The sequence below is a fragment of the Anolis sagrei genome, chromosome 4 (genome assembly GCF_037176765.1).
Source record: "Anolis sagrei isolate rAnoSag1 chromosome 4, rAnoSag1.mat, whole genome shotgun sequence".
Taxonomy (NCBI): domain Eukaryota; kingdom Metazoa; phylum Chordata; class Lepidosauria; order Squamata; family Dactyloidae; genus Anolis; species Anolis sagrei.
The window spans coordinates 238,400,331-238,421,264 of NC_090024.1; the positions used below are offsets into that span (position 1 = coordinate 238,400,331).

Below are 20,934 nucleotides of genomic sequence, written 5' to 3' on the forward strand. Positions count from 1 at the left end.
CCATCTTAGCTCTGATCCATAGAGCCATTTCCATTTCCCTTTAATGTGAAAGGAATCTTAAACCCTCACAATAGATAATGTGTTTCAGATGACTGAATGATGCAAGAAGAAAGAAAACTCCAACAAGAGTTTACGAACGAAACTACAGCTCCAATTTACATGAAGACGGGGGTCTACTTAGAGGTGATTAGACAAAGAAAAGCAGGCATTCTCGGTCCTCGATTGGGGAGGAAAATTGCTTTCAAGAGTACTATCTGGGCTTTTTAAGTGGCGTCTTAAACTGCATGAGATCATAAAATGAATCACGCACAAAATAATGCCAGAAAAAGAAATATTATTCCGTATTTAATGGGATCTTCTGAGACAATCTAGATAGGAGAGGAAGCTGCAGAAGTTCAGCCTTCAGCCCGGCGGTGTGCGAATGAATGAAGCCTATTACACCTAATCAAAAAACCCAATGTCAAAAGAGCCAGACCCATTATTTATGGTGTCAGTCATTTGAAAAACCCAAATTACATGAAATTTCCCCTTGCAGGCTAAGTCAATGTAACCTCGGGTAAATAGCACGCCTGTTTACTTGAACAGCCAGTTATCCAGTTGTTTCACTTCTTTCCATAGCATTGAACTGGAGCAAATACAATGCTAGTTAATACTCTAGAGAAACAATGTCATTTGACCTGCCTGGAGATAAAATCCATTCATTCTACAGTGTAGATCAGGCATGGGCAAACTTTGGCCTTCCGGATGTTTTGGACTCCAACTCCCACAATTCCTAACAGCCTGCTGGCTGTTAGGAATTGTGGGAGTTGAAGTCCAAAACACCCGGAAGGCCAAAGTTTGCCCATGCCTGGTGTAGATGCATTCTTCTTGGTAGATGAAGGGAATGCTCAGCAAGGCCTTTGACAAGGTTCCCAATGATATTCTGCACAAAGAGTCTAGTAAAATGTGAGCAAGACAATGCTACTCTTTGGTGGGAATTGGCAGACCAGCCAAACCCAAAGGGTGCTGACCAATGGCTCCTCTTCTTCATCCATTGGGGAGCCATAGGGTTCTGTATTCAACATCTTTACTCTGACTTGGACAATGGAATATTTATTTACTATTTATTTACTATATTTGTATACTGCTCTTCTCAGCCCTCAGGGCGACTCAGGGTGAATAGAGGGCATGCTTGTCAAATATGCAGGTGACACCAAAGTGTGAGGGGTAGCTAACAACAACAACAACAAAAACAACCAAAGCAGCAGTAACAACAGCAGCAGCAGCAACAACAAAGAAGGCTCTGTCTCCCTTGTTCCCCCCAGAGGTCAGGCCAAGGCATAAGAGTCCCACTCTCTTCTGTTTTGGTCAGAACTCACTTGGAAGGACACTGTGTCCAGTTCTGAACAATGGACTCTTTTAATCAATTTTATACAAGCAGGGTCACAGTTGGTCTGTCTGCCTAATAGTTATCCATGGGATCACTTGTGTACCTCCAAGGTGAAAACTGCCGTATTCAAGTGCCAGATTCTGGAAGTCAAAGGGAGCATTCAGACCTGGCTTCTCTGGGAGCACCTAGAATCATAGAATCATAGAGTTGAAAGAGACCTCACGGGCCTTTTCTGTGGTGGCCCCCCGGCTGGGGAACTCTCTCCCAAGTGATATTAGATCTGCTGCATCCCTCTTGACCTTCTGGAAACAAGCAAAATCCTGGCTATGGGATCAGGCCTTTGGAGAATAGGCTGACCTACTGACGTGAAAGTGGAAGGTAAAAGGAAGAGGGGCCGACCAAGGGCAAGATGGATGGAGGGCATCCTTGAAGTGACTGGACTGACCTTGAAGGAGCTGGGGGTGGTGACAGCCGACAGGGAGCTCTGGCGTGAGCTGGTCCATGAGGTCACGAAGAGTCGGAGATGACTGAACGAATGAACAACAACTGACATGTTGACTTCTTTAGAACTGATGGACTGCCCTTGGATAATGATTTAAATCGGTGACCACTGACTATTTGTTGTCTGTTTTTATATTGTTTATACGGTTTTATATTGTTTATACTGTTTTATATTGTTATTATTACATTGCTGTTAATTGTATATTTATGTTTTGATGTGGGTGCCATGGGGTGCCACTTTGTTAGACATCCTGAGTCCCTCTGCAGAGGTTGAGAAAGGACGGGATATAAAAGCCCTAAATAAATAAATAAATAAATGGGCCATCCAGTCCAACTCCCTGCCAAGAAGCAGGAAAATTGCATTCAAAGCACCCCTGACAGATGACCTCTGTTTAAAAGCTTCAAAAGAAGGAGCCTCCACCACACTCTGGGGCAGAGAGTTCCACTGCTGAACAGCTCTCACAGTCAGGAAGTTCTTCCTAATGTTCAGATGGAATCTCCTTTCTTGTAGTTTGAAGCCATTGTTCCATGTCCTAGTCTCCAGGACAGTAGAAAACAAGCTTGCTCCCTTTGACTTCCCCTCACATATTTATACATGGTTATCATGTCTCCTCTCAGCTTTCTCTTCTCCAGGCTAAAAATACCCAGCTCTTTAAGCCGCTCCTCATAGGGCTTGTTCTACACACCCTTGATCATTTTAGTTGCCCTCCTCTGGACACATTCCAGCTTGTCAACATCTCTCTCCAATTGTGGTGCCCAGAATTGGACACAGTATTCCAGGTGTGGTCTAACCAAGGCAGAGAGGGATAGCATGACTTCCCTGGATCTAGACCAGTGGTTCTCTACCTGTGGGTCCCCAGATGTTTTGGCCTTCAACTCCCAGATATCCTAACAGCTGGTAAACTGGCTGGGATTTCTGGGGATTGTAGGCCAAAACACCTGGGGACCCACAGGTTGAGGACCACTGATCTAGATACTAGACTCCTATTGATGCAGGCCAAAATCCCATTGGCTTTTTTTGCCACTGCATCACATTGTTGGCTCATGTTTAACTTGTTGTCCATGAGGACTTCAAGATCTTTTTCACACGTACTGCTTTCAAACCATGCGTCCCCCATTCTGTATTTTTGCATTTCATTTTTTTTGAATGACAGGTGAGTCTTGAACAAACTTTGAGAAAGCCTTTGACAATACATTAGACCTTGAGAAAAATCACTGAAATGTTTGCGGCATTCTCGGAATCCCAAAAAGTAAGTTTTTCCTGAAAGAGTAATACTCTGGTTATTTCAAAGGAGGTTTATTTAGGGTTGCATCCAGAAATGGAGATATCTCCATGCATTGCCATGAACCAATAATAATAAATAATATAATAATAACATTTTATTTATACCCCACCACCATCTCCTCAGTGGGTACTCGGGATGGCTAACATGAGGTTAGACACAACAATTACAGCAAATCAAAATAAAATACATACAGCAATAATAAACAGGAAATGAAACATAAACAAAACAAGTTAATACACAATTAAATACAGGAAATGAGATAAAATAATAAAAATGTGCACAATCCTCAGGTTTTCTTTTCACTCTTGCAATCTTGCTATTACAGAACGTATACCCCTATCAGAGAAGACTTAACAACACCCAGCCAGGCAGACAAACCACCATCACACATCAGCCCCAGCCAGTCACGAGCCATCATGGGATCTGTAGTCCAACTGCATCTGAAGGACCATCCCTGCCCTGTCTTCTAACACTAAGTAACAAAATTTGAAAAACTGTTCTGTTCCTGGTTTGAAACTGCTATTTCCTGTTTAATTGTGTAGTACTTACTTTGAAAGTAGTTGTTATGTTCCAGAAACTTTGCTTTTGTGGCTTCCACAAACTAAGTTGAATTTGTTGAGACTTGATGAGATACTCATTGAAAAACTAGAGCAAAATGTGCTGCAGGATGTCCCATAGAAATAAAGTTTTTGCAGTTTAATAACATTTTCCCATGTTTTTTTTATGACAGAACCAATTAGGAAACGACATTTGTAACCCAGGAACAAGAATCTTGTTACATCGTGTAATAGGAGCACTTCCTGAATCACCACTTCCACTTCTACCTTGATACTGTCAAATGGAAACCATTGCTGCTCTGTGTCTTACAAGGGGAGGTGAGTTCAGGGACTATGTGATTTTGAGTGTTGGCTCTGGAGAAATGGGTTTGAATCTCCATTTGGCCCTGGGGAAGTCACATTCTCTCAGCCTCAGAGGAAAACAATGGCAAAGTTCTCCTGATCATATGTTGTGATAGGGTGAGCTTTGGGTTGCTGCAGGTCAGGAATGATTTGAAAGCATTCAATAACAACTACAACTTCCAAATGTAAATGTCTATTTTCCCCAAACTCCACCAGTGTTCACATTTGAGCATACTGAGTATTCGTGCCAAGTTTGGTCCAGATCCATCATTGTTTGAGTCCACAGTGCTCTCTGGATGTAGGTGAACTACAACTCCAAAACTCAAGGTCAATGTCCACCAGACCCTTTCAGTATTTTTTGTTGGTCATGGGAGTTCTATGTGCCAAGTTTGGCCCAATTCCATTGTTAATGAAGTTCAGAATGCTCTTTGATTGCAGGTGAACTATAAATCCCAGCAACTACAAATCCCAAAAGTCAAAGTCTATTTTCCTCAAACTCAACCAGTGTTCACATTTGAGCATATTGAGTATTCATGCCAAGTTTGGTCCAAATCCATCATTGTTTGCATCCACAGTGCTCTCTGGATGAAGGTGAACTACAACTCCAAGTGACCAAATCATTCCCCCCTCCATACCCCACCAGTATTCCAATTTTGGTGTTTCTGGTATTTGTGCCAGGGGGTTGTGTGTGCCAAGTTTGGTTCAATTCCATCATTGCTGGAGTTCAAAATGCTCTTTGATTGTAGGTGAACTATAAGTCCCAGCAACTACAACTTCCAAATGACAAAATCAACTCCTTCCACCCCCAACCCCACCAGTAGTCAGATTTGGGTGTACTTTATATCTCCAAATGGACCCAGCATTTTGGAGAGCGCCTTCCAAGTTTGAACTACAACCCAAAACCAATGGCTGCAGCTGTCCCTGATGTGCACCAAACAAAGAAAGCTGAAAATAGCTATGAAAATTTGGCCCAATTCTATCATTGGTGGAGTTCAGAATGCTCTTTAATTGTAGGTGAACTATAAGTCCCAGAAACTACAACTCTCAAATGACAAAATCAACTCATTTCCCCCCACCCCACCCCACCAATATTCACATTTGGGTGTATTGGGTATTTGTGCCAAATCTGGTCCAGTGAATGAATGGTATTTGTGCCAGGAGGTTGCGTGTGCCAAGTTTGGTTCAATTCCATCATTGGTGGAGTTTGGAATGCTCTTTGATTCTAGGTGAACTATAAGTCCCAGCAACTACAACTTCCAAATGTCAAAATCAACTCCTTCCACCCCCAACCCCACCAGTATTCAGATTTGTGCGTATTGGGTATTCATGCCAAATCAGGTCCAGTGAATGAACAAACATTCTGCATATCAGATATTTACATAACCATTCATAACAGTAGGTGAACTATAAGTCCCAGCAACTACAACTTCCAAATGTCAAAATCAACTCCTACCACCTCCAACCCCACCAGAATTCAGATTTGGGCATATTGGGTATTTGTGCCAAATCAGGTCTAGTGAATGAAAATACATCCTACATATCAGATATTTACATTATGATTCATAACAGTTGCAAAATTACAGTTATGAAGTAGCAATGAAAATAATGTTATGGTTGGGGGTCACCACAACATGAGGAACTGTCTTAAGGGGTCACAGCATTAGGAAGGTTGAGGAAACACTGCTATGTTGGCTTGTATTTTGCTGCCTCTTGCAAACCACACCTATATGATCTCCTTCGCCCCCCAGCCAAAGCTCTTTCAGGACCATGGACAGCGCCTGGGCATCCTGAGACGTATTTCTCCTAATATAGGAGCATGCCAATTTTGCAAATGTTCTCTTTGTCATATTTCTTTCACAGCCTCCTCTGGAGAACTTGTCTCTCTGTTTCCCTTCTGCCTCCTCGGGATGGAGCAGACCGACGTCATGGCTGGGAGCCCCCACCCCTCATCTCTCAGTGTCGAAAAGAGGGGGGCTCAGTGCCTCTCTCCTCTCTCTCCCCAGTATAAATAGGGCTGCGAGTTCCTCCTGGCTGGGAAAGCGGACCGGCGCCTTGGGCAAGCTGCAGGCACCAAGAGAGGCGAGCAGGACACCTTCCTTCCAGGTAAGGCAAGTCAGATTTACCTGGGAAGCCATACTTGGGGATTGGGGGGGGGGGATTTGGGGGAGAGTTGCCAGGGAAATAGCCAAGAGGAAGGGATGAAGTTTGGACTGCACTCCTCTTCCTTTTGGCATAGATTTTCCAATTGCAAACAAGGGGATAGGAAGGGAGAAGCACACCTGTGCACCAACACACAGACAATCACACTGCAACACCCATCTACACGTGTATTCTTCAGGATTAGAAAAAGGGGGTGTTTTGTTTTCTTCTTCCTTAGACCAAGGGAAAGGGTGATTCAGACTCCAAAAAAGAAGTTGGTTGGTACTTTTGGAGGGAGAAAGAAGTGTTTGCAGCAGTAGTTCTCATCTTTCCTAATGTTGTGACCCCCCTTAATATGGTTCCTCATGTTGTGGTGACCCCCAACCATAACATTATTTTTGTCGCTACTCCATAACTGTAATTTTAGTCCTGTTATGAATCGTAATGTAAATATCTGATATGTAGAATGTATTTTCATTCACTGGACCAAATTAGGCACAAATGCCTGATATGTCCAAATTTGAATACTGACGGGGTTTGGGGTGGGGGGGGGGGGAGGATTGCTTTTGTCATTTGGGAGTGGCCAAATATGAACACTGGTGGAATTTGGGGAAAATGGACTTTGACATTTGGGACTTGTAGTTGCTGGAATTTATAGTTCACCTACATTCAAAGAGCATTCTGAACTCTCTCACTGATGAAATTGAACCAAACGTGGCACACAGAACTCCCATGACCAACAAAAAATACTGGAAAGGTTTGGTGGGCATTGACCTTGAGTTTTGGAGTTGTAGTTCACCTTCATCCAGAAAGCACTGTGGACTCAAACAGTGATGGATCTGGACCAAACTTGGCACAAATACTCAATTTACCCAAATGTGAACACTGGTGGAATTTGGGGAAAATAGACTTTGACAATTGGGAGTTGTAGTTGCTGGGATTTATAGTTCACCTCCATTCAAAGAGCATTCTGAACTCCCCTAATGATGGAATTGAACCAAACTTGGCGCACAGAACTCCCACAACCAACAGAAAATACTGGAAAGGTTTGGTGGGCATTGACCTTGAGTTTGGGAGTTGTAGTTCACCTTCATCCAGAGGGCACTGTGGACTCAAACAATGATGGATCTGGACCAAATGTGGCACTAATACTCAATGTGCCCAAATGTTGGAGTTTGGGGGAAATTGACTTTGACATTTGGGAGTTGTAGTTGCTGGGATTTATAGTTCACCTACAATTAAAGAGTATTCTGAACTCCACCAATGATAGAATTGGGCCAAACTTTCATAGCTATTTCCAGTTTTGTTTGTTTGGTGCACATCAGGGACAGCTGCAGCCATTGGTTTTGGGTTGTAGTTCAAACTTGGAAGGCGCTCTCCAAAATGCTGGGTCCATTTGGAGATATAAAGTTCCCTATTTTTGGATAGTTCCTTTAAATGTGTTGTTGAAGGCTTTCATGGCCAGAATTACTGGGTTGCTGTGAGTTTTCTGGGTTGCATGACCATGTTCCAGAAGAATTCTCTCTCTCCTGAAGCTGCAAGGTATTCAGTACTAACCAAGGTGGCCAATTGCAACATCCACACTTGCCTCAAATAGACAAAAGTTCTTTCTCCCACCCTGAACATTCCACAGATATATAAACCCCACTTGCCTAGTTTCCCACAGACCTCACAACTTGCCAAGTTTCCCACAGCCCTTACAACTTACCTAGTTTCCCACAGATGTCACAACTTGCATAGTTTTCCACATATCTTACAACTTGCCTAGTTTCCCACAGATCTCACAACTTGTCTAGTTTCCACAGATCTCACAACTTGCCTAGTTTCCACAGATCTCACAACTTGCCTAGTTTCCCACAGATCTCACAACTTGCCTAGTTTCCCACAGACCTCACAACCTCTGAAGATACCTGCCATAGATGTGGGTGAATTGTCAGGAAAGAATGCTTCTGGAACATGGCCATACAGCCCAGAAAACTCACAGCTACCCAGTTTCTTTAAAGTTTGAACTAAAACCCATAACGGAGTGTTGCCTGACATGCACATGGAAAGCCCATCTGTCACTGTTTTGGGGCATCAGCGTCCCAGGGGATGTTGACTTTTGGCTTGATCCCATATATTTTGGCTTCATATCCCATAGATAGATAGATAGATAGATAGATAGATAGATAGATAGATGTGGGGAGCAGAGATCTAATCTGATGTTAAAAGAAACAGTCCTCTCCTTCAATCCCCAGCTGCAAAATAACAATAACATGGGACAGTGGCATGGAATATTTCATGAAGAGAATCAATACAATGTATTGGCAAAGGCTTTCATGGCCAGAATCACTGGGTTGCTGTGAGTTTTCCGGACTGTGTGGCCATATTCCAGAAGCATTCTCTCCTGACGTTTTGCCTGCATCTATGGCAGGCATCAACAGAGGTTTTGAGGTCAGAATAATTACATTTGATCCTGAGAAGTTGCATGGACAAGATGTGATTTGTGTTCATGTGCAAGGACTACAGTGCTCACCATCCCTGACCATTGGCTACGATGGCTGGAGAAAATGAGATCTGGAGTCCAATAAAAATAACACCCCAATCTATAAAGGCATTAAAATAAAGCATTTTTATGAGTTTATTATCCAACTTGATTAGGTGACTAATAAATTGGGAGAAATGAGATATGTAGACAAAGTAAACAAAATAAACAAATTATGTGGATTATATTCAGGAGCCCCCAGTGGCGCAGTGGGTTGAACCCCTGTGCCGGCAGGACTGAAGACCGACAGGTCGCAGGTTCAAATCCGGGGAGAGGCGGATGAGCTCCCTCTATCAGCTCCAGCTCCTCATGCGGGGACATGAGAGAAGCCTCCCACAAGGATGATAAAAACATCAAAAATCATCCAGGCGTCCCCTGGGCAACATCCTTGCAGACGGCCAATTCTCTCACACCAGAAGCAACTTGCAGTTTCTCAAGTCGCTCCTGACACGACAAAAAAAAATCAGTCCTGCATACTGCCTGTCTCTCCTTGGAGCACAAAGCTTGGCTTACTTGCTTGAGCTCACTGGTCAGTGTCACTCAACTCTTTTTTTCTCATACCAGAACACAAGTGGCATAGGATTTTTGGGAACTAATATACGCTCCTCCAAAGTCCTTTTTTACTTTTGACTGCTTTTCAGATATGCCTTTCCTGTTTCAATAGGGTGCTTGAAAATCCATTTCACACTGGGGTGCATTTTAATCCAGATCCCAAAGTCACTTAAAAAACTGAACTGAATGAAAACACTCTGAAATATCCTCTTAAAGAGGTCATTGCCATTCTTTTCTTTTGCATTCGTTCAGCGCCTTATTAGCATGCAGATCATTCAATGATTTTTGTTCTGCAGACCAAAAGAAACGGAGATAGGGAAATCATTGAATTAGCTGGCATTGCTTTTTGAATCAAAGTGAATGAATTCTTTGCATGGTTTCATTCATATTTTATTGCTGGCTTAATTGAATGCTCTGGGATACGACTTGTAGGTTTTGTTCCAGAGGAAATAAATGCATTGCCTGTCCTATGCACAATCCCACTCAGCCTCCTCCAGGGATGCATCTACATGCAATAATTGATACAGTTTGATACCACTTTAACTGCCCAGGCTCAATACTATGGAATCCTTGGATTTGTGGTTTGGTGAGGCACAAAGAAGGGCTAAAGACCTCGCAAAGCTCCAACTCCCGGGGTTCCATGGAGGATATGGGTTGTTGTAGGTCTTTCGGGCTATATGACTATGTTCTAGAAGCATTCTCTCCTGACATTTCACCTGCATCTATGGCAAGCATCCTCGGAGGTTGTGAGGATGCTTGCCATAGATGCAGGCAAAATGTCAGGAGAGAATGCTTCTAGAACATAGCCATATAGCCCGAAAAACCTGCAACAACCCTGTGATTCCAGCAATGAAAGCCTTCGACAATACAATGGAGGATATATTTATCTATGAATCTTCTGCTGTTAAATGTTCGTTGACCCAAATGGTGTCCAGAGAAGGGAACCAAGGTGGCCATAGACCTGGAAACTGAGACCATTTCACCCTCAAAATGCCTGTTCAATACCTTAACAGGTGGGAGAGGCTCATAAAAAGAAGATAGAGATTTCAAGATGCTTTAATTGTGAATTCCTACACTGGAGGTTGGGGTGGACTACATGGCCTTTGGATACCTTCCAATAATATTTCGTGAACCATGGCTGCAATGTTTAGCTAGTGTAGGGCTTTAATAATGGAAAATTGTACTGGTCATGGCACATTTCATAAAGCTGAGTCTAATATGTCTTAAGATATCTTCCAATTAGATTTGCTGAAGTGGAAGGTATCTTAAGTCCAACTAGATGAAAAATTGTATTAATCATGGCACACTCTTCCCATGAAGTATAGTCTAGTTTAGCATTTCACAACCTGGGGGTTGTGAGGGGTGTGTGAGATGGGTCGCCAGAGACCATAAGAAAACATAGTATTTTTGGTTAGTCATGGAGGTTCTATGTGCAAAGTCTGGCCCAATTCTATCATTGCTGTGGTTTAGAATGCTCGTTGATTGTAGATGAACTATAAATCCGAGCAATGACAAATGTCAGGGTCTATTTCCCCAAACTCCACCAGTGTTCACATTTGGGCATATTGAGTATTTGTGCCAAGTTTGGTCCAGATCCATTCTTGTTTGAGTCCATGGCGCTCTCTGGATGTAGGTGAACTACAACTTCCAAACTCAAGGTCAATGCCCACAAACCCTTCCAGGATTTTCTGTTGGTCATGGGAGTTCTGTGTGCCTAGTTTGATTCAATTCCATAATTGGTGGAATTCAGAATGCTCTTTGATTGCAGGTCAACTATAAATCCCAGTAACTACAACACCCAAATGACAAAATCAATCCCCCCAACCCCACCAGTATTCAAACTTGGGCGTATTGGGTATTTGTGCCAAATTTGGACCAATTAATGAAATTACATCCTGCATATCAGATATTTGCATTACGATTCATAACAAGAGCAAAATTACAGCTATGAAGTAGCAAAGAAAACAATTTTGGTTGGGGGTCATCACAACATGAGGAACTGTATTAAGGGGTGACGGCATTGGGAAGGTTGAGAACCACTGGTCATTAATTGGGTGTGAGTGTGTATTTAGAAAGCTAAAATATCGAGGTAAAGGATATTCTCCAGAAGGAAAAAAATTGAAATGAAACTCCAGTGTGAAAGTGTGCACAAGAACATGCCGACAGAGACACAGGCTGGATCTACACTGCCATATAATGCATTATATAGTCTTTGTAGACACTTATGATGCAATGTAGTCCCATCTTGAATTTATTCAGGCACAATGGTGCATTATTATAAATACCTGCTGATTCATTTCCAAATAAGAGTTATATCTGATTGCTAGCTGCAACTGCTTTGGGTCTCAATCCAGAGAAAGAAGTGGGACATAAATATAATAACAACAATAATAGAGTAAGCAGAGCAGAATTTGGTGCGTCGACAGAGGATCTGTTGATTCAATGGCTCTATTCTAGCAAGGTGTAACACTTGGATTCTGCCCTCCAAGTTTTGGATGCTGTTTCCTTTCAATGCACAAAATGCCTGTGGAATCACATTCCCCGTTTTTCCACGCATGCAAACTTACCTCTGGCAACCGAGGATAATGCTCCACACATCCGATGAAACTGTCTCCAGATTAGTGCTCCAAGCGCTGCAAGATTTCTCTCTTGCTTTTGCTTACAGCACAGCCACCCTTTTGGGATCACACGAGGTGAATCCACACTGTATAATTAATGCAGTTTGACACCACTTCGACAGCCATGGCTTAATGATATGGAATCATCAGAGTTCTAGTTTTGTGAAGTCTTCAGCCTTCTCTGCCAAAGAGTGCTGGTACCTCAAGAAACTACAGGTCCCATAATACTGAACTATAAATATTAAATAATCATGTTTTGAAGGTTGATACCCCCCCCCCCCACACACACACACACACACATATATATATATATATATATATATATATATATATATATATATTCTAAAATAATAACTGGTGCTCTTCTGAATGCTTAGCTTGTTTGTCTTTGCGGTCACGCCATTCAGATTGTTAGACGCTTTAATGATTTGCAGTTAACGAGAGAAGCTATTTGAAAAGAAATATTTCAGTATTAATTTCTTGCTCTGTATCATGAGTTCTTAGGACAGTGGTAGTTTGCCATTGTCTTCCTCTGAAATACAGCCAATGACACCTAGTATCCTCTTGCAGTCTCTGTTTAAAATTCTGGATATTATTATTATTATTATTATTAGAAATACAACAAGATGAGTCCACAGTAAACAAGGTCACTCTTCTGGCTGTTGTATTGGATCACACGTCGGACACTTCCCAAGTGTCTAGGACTGTGTGATGTATCGGCGAATAATGTGTGCAGATCCCAGTAGGGTGGCCTTTTGCAGCTGACAGGTGGTAATTTTGTCAGTGCTGATTGTGTTTAAGTGCAGGCCAAGGTCTTTAGGCACTGTACCCAGTGTGCTGATCACCACTGGGACCACCATTATTATTATTATTATTATTATTATTATTATTATTATTATTTGATAAATACACAGCAAACAAGATCACTATGCTGGCTTTTGTATTTGATCACATGTCGGATACTTCCCAAGTAAATTATTATTATTTATATCCTATTTTCTCTCTCTACAATGAGGCTTTAACTTCAGAGATCTGAAAGGATCTGGTGCCTTTAGGATATCTTGGCAGCGCCATACATTTACAGCATTGCAGTGAACTGAAAAGTATTGAAGTCATAGATTTGGAAGGGACCCTCAAAGGCCCTTTCTTTGTTGACGTCTGGTTAATTCTGATGCTGGCTTCTGTCCTAGACGCAGCCCAGGTACGGACGGTCCAGATGGTTCCAGCGGCCTCCTTCATCCTCTTGCTGTTCCTCCCACTCAAGTCCTGCCTTCCGTTGGAGTGGCCGAGGTCTGGTTCTGCCCAGCTTCTTCCCCTCCAGAGCCTGAGTTGGGAGCGGTGGCCGAAGCGCCTGGAGTGGGAAGCCATCCCGTCGGCCCTCCCGTCCAGCTTGGAAGAAGGGGAGAACCCCAAGGACCGCCTACCCCCCAAAGCCTGCAAGCTCCTGGGAGGGGAACCCACCTCCCAGCAGCAAAGAACCCAGCGCTCTCCTTCCTCCAGCAAACGGCGGGATGGGCGCCCCAATTCCTTGGACTTGACCTTTCACCTCCTCCGCGAGTTCCTGGAGATGTCCAGAGAGGAGAGACTGGCCCAGAAAGCTCGAAGCAACAAAATATTGCTGCATAATATAGGCAAATGAGTCGAGGGGAGGGTCTAGGGTGGGTGGGGGATGACAACGTTTTGATTGTAAAGTTCACCCTCTATTCTTGTAACAGTGCAATTCATTGGGGAGTGGCGTGACCCCCTCTTCATCTGATGTCATGTTCTGCTCGCCCAGACAGGAATGACGACAACGTGTTTTGCTACAGTTCCCCATTCTGTTTTTTAATTAATATTGCTATATTTGATTCAACACCATCAATTCATCCAGCCTTTGCAGGGAGTAAACAAGGAGAAAGGAAGTCCTTGTTCCTGCCCCAGGAACTGAAAAACTAAATTTGACCCACAGGTGAGAGAAAAGAGGGCAGAAAGGAGAATGATTGAAATTAGAGTTAGGAAAGCAACGTATTTTTGTATCCTTCAGCAAAGAGATCAAAAAAGGTTCAAAATATGGGACTGTATTCCAGTTCTGTCACCCTAGCACAGTGCTTCTCAACCTGTGGGTCCCCAGATGTTTTGGCCTTCAACTCCCAGAAATCCTAATAGCTCGTAAACTGGCTGTGATTTCTGGGAGTTGTAGGTCAAAACACCTGGGGACCCACAGGTTGAGAACCACTGCCCAACAGGTCATGACAACTCCCATCATTTCTCACTGTTAGTTGTGCTGGCTAGGAACGATGGGCACTGTAGTGCAACAATGACCTGGATGCTATGGATAATTCCATACTTATCTCATTGAACCAGTGGGATTTACCTAGAGATTCAATAGTTTTACTTTACTGAAGTTGACCAATTGAATTCAAACCAATATCTAGCATACTAAAGGATTAGCACCCAAGTAGTAATCAATTAGATGTTCTTATTCAGTACAGTCATCCCTCCACATTCACTAAGATTAGGGATAGAGGACCTTTGTGAAAATAAAGGTCCTCCACCTTTATACCTCTCCACAAATCTCTAGGACTTCCAGCATATCTTCTACTGGACAATGACCATGCAGTTTCACTGGAAAACCAAGATAGCTCTTCTGGATGATGGTGTGGTCAACCTTCAGCAGACGTTGACATATAGGTATATTGAAGAACCTAGAGATTGATCTAATATATGAATCATCAAATGCCCCAAACTCAGAACCACAAATGTGGAGGACCAACTCATATCAAGGCTGCCTGTGTCTTGGTGCACTGAATCCACTCTCAGGTTTGTTTTCATCTTTGGGGGAGCTATCCAAGGTGCTGAATTCATTTTAAAGATAGGATGCAGCACCATGGACAGCTCTTTTTAACTTTCAAATAAAACTCTGAGCGGATTCACTGTTAGGACTTCCAGCATATCTTCTACTGGACATTGGTCATGCAGTTTCACTGGAAAACCTAGATAGCCTTTCAGGATGATAGTGTGGTCAACCTTCAGCAGAGGCTGACATATAAGTATATTGGAGAACCTAGAGTCTCATACTATCTGTGAATCATCAAATGCCCCAAAGTCAGACCCACAAATGTGGAGGACCAACTCATATTGAGGCTGCCTGTGTCTTGGTGCACTAAATCCACTCTTAGGTTTGTTTCAATAATGGGGGAGCTATCCAAGGTGCTAAATTCATTTTAGAGATAGGATGCAGCACCATGGACAGCTCTTTTTAACTCTCAAATAAAACTCTGAGCGGATTCATTGTTAAATTGGCACAGAACATCTTGTTCCTCCCCTTCATCTGAACAACCACACTGTGAGGAAGGTTAGGTTGTAAAATGGCAACTGGCACAAGGTTACCCAATGCGCTTTGTGGTCACATAAAGATATGATCTTAAGGCTCTCTGGTTAAATCCTCGCACTCCTTGTCACTCCATTTGTTTCTTATGCCTCGCTGCTTTGTTTCCCAGGGCAAAGTTCAGCTTCAGAAGTGTACTTCATGTCGGAAATGAAAATCCACTGTGGTTTTGTTGAAAAGGTGATTAAACAAGGGCTGGTAGGATCAAGCAGTTCCTTCTTGAGACTCTTCCTCGAAAAGGAACGGGGTGGGTTTGCAGTTCTGAGATGACGGAACTAAATGACGAGCACCATTTCTTTTCCCTGGAGTCAGATCTTTAAGTCCTTTGAGCACCCCTCTCGAAACCTGTAACTGAAAACTGCCAAAAATGTACAGCTTCTATCTGTGTCGTTCTTGAGTGCTGCTCTACACCAGCCTAGTATAACTCCTTCTACAGCTTTTGGGTCACAAGAATGTGATCATAGCAAAATGTGTGTAGATGCCTCTGTGTGAATGTGTGTGTGTGTGAAAGAGAGTGTGTTTAGAGCGCCAAACATGTTGCTGCTTCTCTCTTTGTTATCTCAGCATTACAGACCTCCCGATTCAGATGTGAACTGATTGGTTTGGTCATGTACAGATGTTGTTTCTTCCCCGTCTCCAGTGGATTAAAGCAATCAGCAAACTTGAAAAATGTACGTTGAAGTGTTCTGAATAAACTTTATTTTAATAAGCCTGTTTCCTTCTCAAACTGGGCGTTCTAGAAAGAATAAGCCAAGCGAGGCCAAGTCAGGAGCATCCCGGAGGCAAAACCCAAGACCCAATGGTGCCAATGGGGTTGATGTCAACCACCAACAGAAAGCCCCAATTGTGAGCCAAAGATTATGATTTGGCAAGATCATACACACACATTTATTAACTGGCACCAAGCCATCCCATTTTACTATCCCTGTTTTGGATAGATCAGAGTGGGTGGTCCAGAAAAGGATGTGGTTTTGGGATGAGTAGGGAACAGTTCAAGGAGAAGAACAAAGAAGGTTGAGGCGGTCCAAGTTCCTACCATGCTTTGTTTCACATCAACTGGGTCATTCTTCAAACAGTTGGTGCTCTTGTCTCTAAGAGTGCATATTATTTGATCCTTGCTTTTCCCACACAAGGGTTTAGTTCAGGCACGCCAGCCTATCAGAGGTGTGGAAGATCCTGTTGAAGGATGTCATTGGATCTAAAAGCCAAGGGAATAACAAGGGAGATAAAATGGTTCAGACAGGAGGCTATCTAAGAAAGAAGTAGGGTGGAGATACAGCAGAAATTTTAGATGTATTGTCGAAGGCTTTCCTATCCGGAATTACTGGGTTGTTGTAGGTTTTTCCGGGCTATATGGCCATGTTCTAGAGGCATTTTCTCCTGACGTTTTGCCTGCATCTATGGCAAGCATCCTCAGAGGTAGTGAGAACCTCACTACCTCTGAGGATGCTTGCCATAGATGCAGGCAAAACATCAGGAGAAAATGCCTCTAGAACATGGTCATATAGCCCGGAAAAACCTACAACAACCCAGAAATATTAGAACTGGAACTCACTGCAATTGCAAGTTTCTCCAATAATTTATTTACTACTGGAAATCAAGAAACCTCATGACTGTAAGATAAGCTTCATTTGGTGGTGAATGTTGCAACAGGTGGTTTTCTGCTCCCAGAGCTAACTCTCTCAGGTCCTCTATTTTTGGCAAGAACAGAGCTGGAAACTCACAACAAAAGGTACAACAGTAAACAAAAAAAGTAATTTAATTGTATTGAAGATCAGTACCCTAACTCCGCGCAGGGTCTGACTAACAAACAATTACTTGAAGGAACAGATGGAAGGTCAGAACCTAACTGGGTTTCTCTTGATTTCATCCAAAGATATCCTTTTTCTAACTTCTTTTCTGTGTTCTTTGTTAGCACCTCCTGTTAAGTCTCTCTCCTTTAAAATGCAGACTTGGTTCCTCAATACATAAAGCTTGTTTCTCCAAGTCTTAAACATATTTTCTTCTTAAAACTTGACTGAGTTTCCTTAACCTTAAGCATGGGACATATTGCAGTCTCTAGGCTCCTTGGCACCCTTAGATTGACTAACTGCAAAGGAGTTGCTGATGAGGACTGCAATCTCAGTTTCTGGGAGGTTTCTTAAAAGGGACAGGGTCTAACTAAGGCTCCCTCCCACAATAAATGATACAAAAAGGAACTAAACCATTCTAACTGAAGAGAAACCTGAGGCTTAACAAAGAAAATAGCAAAGGCCTTCTGCCATAGGTGGTCTATGGCAGAAGAAAGCATTCCAGTCCTTCAGGAGTGGGATCTAGTAATAGATCTGGGATCTTAAATAACTAATTTTACCCAGACTATCTTGTGACAAGGTTCAAGATCTAAAGGTGCATTTATACTGTAGTATTAATGCAATTTGACACCACTTGAACCACTGTGGATCAATGCTCCTGGATCCTAGTAGATGTAGTTTTACATAGAATCATAGAATCAAAGGGTTGGAAGAGACCTCATGGGCCATCCAGTCCAACCCCATTCTGCCAAGAAGCGGGAATATTGCATTCAAATCACCCCTGACAGATGGTCATCCAGCCTCTGTTTAAAAGCTTCCAAAGAAGGAGCCTCCACCACACTCCGGGGCAGAGAGTTCCACTGCTGAACGGCTCTCACAGTCAGGAAGTTCTTCCTCATGTTCAGATGGAATCTCCTTTCTTGTAGTTTGAAGCCATTGTTCCTTGTCCTAATCTCCATGGAAGCAGTAAACAAGCTTGCTCCCTCCTCCCTGTGACTTCCTCTCACGTATTTATACATGGCTATCATATCTCCTCTCAGCCTTCTCTTCTTCAGGCTAAACATGCCCAGCTCCTTAAGCCGCTCCTCATAGGACTTGTTCTCCAGACCCATAGACTTTAGCCTTCTCTGCCAAAGAGTGCTGGTGACTCATAAAACTACAAATCGGAGGATTTGTAGTGGTGTCAAACTGCATTGATTCTACATTGCAGATGAACCACCCATGGCTGGCTACAGGTTAGACTTCAAGCCTAACTCGAAAGCAAGAGAGATTCTTGAGGGTTATATCTTGCAACCAAAGAAATTGAAGTGAAGAGGTAGGAACTAAAAGCTATGAGAACTGTACACGAAATTTTCTAAAAGGATCAATATGTTCCCAGCAGCAAACCTCTTCCCTGCCTCAAATTGCCAAGCTACAGAAGAAACAACCTAGAATGTAATCCCTTCTATGTCATTAGATAGTGATAGAAATTTGGTCTTAACTCTAATGAAGATTGCAAAAACCTCTCTGCCCAATTTGCAGAAGTCAGGGTGATTATTGCCCCAGATGCACTTCTCATTTGGGGCATATTCCATATTCAGGAAACAAATATTTTGGTTGATATAGTTTTGGACTTTAGATCTCCAAATCCTCAACTTGGTGATGTGGCTGGAGCTTTGCGAATCAAAGTCCAAAATATCTGGAAGAACACAGTAGGAAACTACTGAAGTTCCCAAGCTCTAATATTCCAGGTGTTTTGGACTTCAACTCCCATAAGATCATGGATTTTGGGAAGTGAAGTCCAAAACACCTGGAAGGACTTATATTGTGTGGAGGTTGAGTTTCAGAAGCTCCAATGTTGGACAGTCTTGTCTTTCTGGAGAAAGTCAGATTAGATATCTTCCCTTTCAAACTATTCATGATTCATGGGTTGAGTGGAAGAATGACTGGGGATATTCCAAACCAAGACCTGGATTCAACACACTCACCTTCCCTAATCATGCAGCCAAAGAGTGGGATTGAAGCAGCTGCTGAGAAGAGGTTCTGTGAAGCTTTCCCTTCTCCATGTCTCAGTGGAGGAGTTGGATGCTGGACTCTGAAGAAGCAGAAAGATACAAGAGTCAAAAAGAGATTGTGTCTTGAAAGTCTTCCTGAGAACATGAAGTTTCCTTAGGAAGACAGAAATTGGTAACAAATGAGTGAGCTGGTGCTTGGTTTGAGAACTGGATTAAAACTCCAGGAGACCAGGGTTCCAGTCCCCATTAAGCCATGGAAACCCAATAGGTTATTTTGGGTGGATCTACATCAGGCATGGGCAAACTTCAGCCCTCCAGATGTTCTGGACTTCAACTCCCACAATTCCTAACAGCTGGTAGGCTGTTAGGAATTGTGGGAGTTGAAGTCCAGAACATCTGGAGGGGCGAAGCTTGCCCATGCCTGATCTAGAATGTAGAATGAATGAAGTTTGACATGACTAACTGCCATGACCCAATGATACAGAATCCTAGGAACTGTAGTTTTACAAGGTCTATACCCTTGTCTACCAAATAGTGCTGCTACAGCATCAAATTATGAGGGTTGAATGAAAAGTAATGCCTCCACCTTCGTAACTCCTCAACAGATGGCAGTACTGGTATGCAGCAGGTACTGGCTTGTTCAGTAGACTCTCCCCTACAGTTCCATTTTGGCAGGAAGCCTTGGCATTTAACGGTTGTGTTGCTAACGTCCAAAGTATGGAACCCTGCACAGGCAGTTGGTCAATATGACTTAAGCAACATGCAGTCATTGAATTCTTGACAGCAGAAGGTGTCACCCCAAAGGAGATTCATCAGAGAATGCAAGCTGTTTATGGTGATTGTGTTGATGCGAGTACTGTGCATCTTTGGGCAAGTAAGTTTAAAGATCTTGAGGTGGGAACATCTGACTTGTGTGACAAACACAGAGTTGGTTGTCCTGTGACAGCAACCACCAAGTTTCACAAGCAAAAGTTGACAGATTGATTCAGGATAATCATCATATCACTCAGAGAGAAATTTCAAGCATAATCGGCATTTCACAAGAACGTGTGGGTCACATTATTGCTTTGCTTGGCTATCGGAAAATCTGTGTCAATTTCTTCTGTGATGGCTTCACAAAACTTGTTCATCGTTGGCAGAAATGTAGCCAATTCTCTGGTGATTATGTTGAAAAGTAAGTAGTGGTAGTTAAAGAGCACATTCGAAGGATTGGGTTGTTGTAGGTTTTTTTGGGCTATATGGCCATGTTCTAGAAGCATTCTCTCCTGACGTTTCGCCTGCATCTATGGCAAGCATCCTCAGAGGCGAAACGTCAGGAGAGAATGCCTCTAGAACATGGCCATATAGCCCAAAAAAACCTACAACAACCCAGTGATTCCGGCCATGAAAGCCTTCGACAATCCATTCTAAGGATTATTTCTGCATTTGATTTATTAAAATATTCTCTTCCAAACCCAAGTAACAAAGGTGGAAGCATTACTTTTCATTCAACCCTCATACAAATACCAGGATTCCATAATACTGAGCCATGGCAGTTAAAGTGGTATCAAACTGCATTAATTCCACTGTCCAGATGCACCCTGAGTGAGCAGTTTGCATCTAGAAGATTTCCATCTTCTTGGTTATTATAATGAATAGAAACTTTCTTATTAAAGAACCTGTCCGTTGTGTATCGCATCACAGATTCTTGTTGTTGCTGTTATGTGTTGCCAAGTCAACTCTGACTTATGGTGAAGATACCCTAACATATTCTTGGCAATCACCCATTCAGAGGGGGGTTTGTTCCTGAGGCTGAGAGAGTGTGACTTGGTCATGGCTATGACTGAGTCGGCATTTGGACCCAGATTTTCTGAAATCCTGATCCAAGACTCAAATCGTTATGTTATGCTTGCTTC

The 20,934-nt window shown here is 42.7% G+C and overlaps 2 protein-coding genes across 2 annotated transcripts in view; one reads left to right on the forward strand and one right to left on the reverse strand.

Moving 5' to 3' along the window:
• Nucleotides 1-3,291: 3,291 nt before the first annotated feature.
• On the forward strand, nucleotides 3,292-15,048 carry LOC137096865 (corticoliberin-like). The gene is made up of 4 exons (XM_067467117.1): nucleotides 3,292-3,305; nucleotides 3,482-3,581; nucleotides 6,068-6,158; nucleotides 13,079-15,048. The coding sequence occupies exons 1-4, from the start codon at nucleotides 3,292-3,294 to the stop codon at nucleotides 13,525-13,527; spliced, it is 654 nt and encodes a 217-aa protein (XP_067323218.1). The 3' UTR covers nucleotides 13,528-15,048.
• Nucleotides 15,049-15,931: 883 nt separating this feature from the next.
• The window catches only part of LOC132772761 (tripartite motif-containing protein 54-like), a 48,943-nt gene continuing 43,940 nt past the window's right edge, over nucleotides 15,932-20,934 (reverse strand). The window contains exons 10-11 of the mRNA XM_067468254.1: nucleotides 19,013-19,119; nucleotides 15,932-16,453 (exon numbers count right to left, since the gene is read on the reverse strand). Of these exons, the coding sequence (XP_067324355.1) occupies nucleotides 19,018-19,119 (102 nt within the window). The 3' untranslated portion in view covers nucleotides 15,932-16,453; nucleotides 19,013-19,017. The remainder of the gene's footprint in view (nucleotides 16,454-19,012; nucleotides 19,120-20,934) is intronic.

Coding starts and splice junctions, on each gene's coding strand:
- LOC137096865 (XM_067467117.1), top strand. Junction 3,582..6,067: donor CACGAGCCATCATGGGATCT/GTAGTCCAACTG, acceptor CAGTATAAATAG/GGCTGCGAGTTCCTCCTGGC. Junction 6,159..13,078: donor GCAGGACACCTTCCTTCCAG/GTAAGGCAAGTC, acceptor CTTCTGTCCTAG/ACGCAGCCCAGGTACGGACG.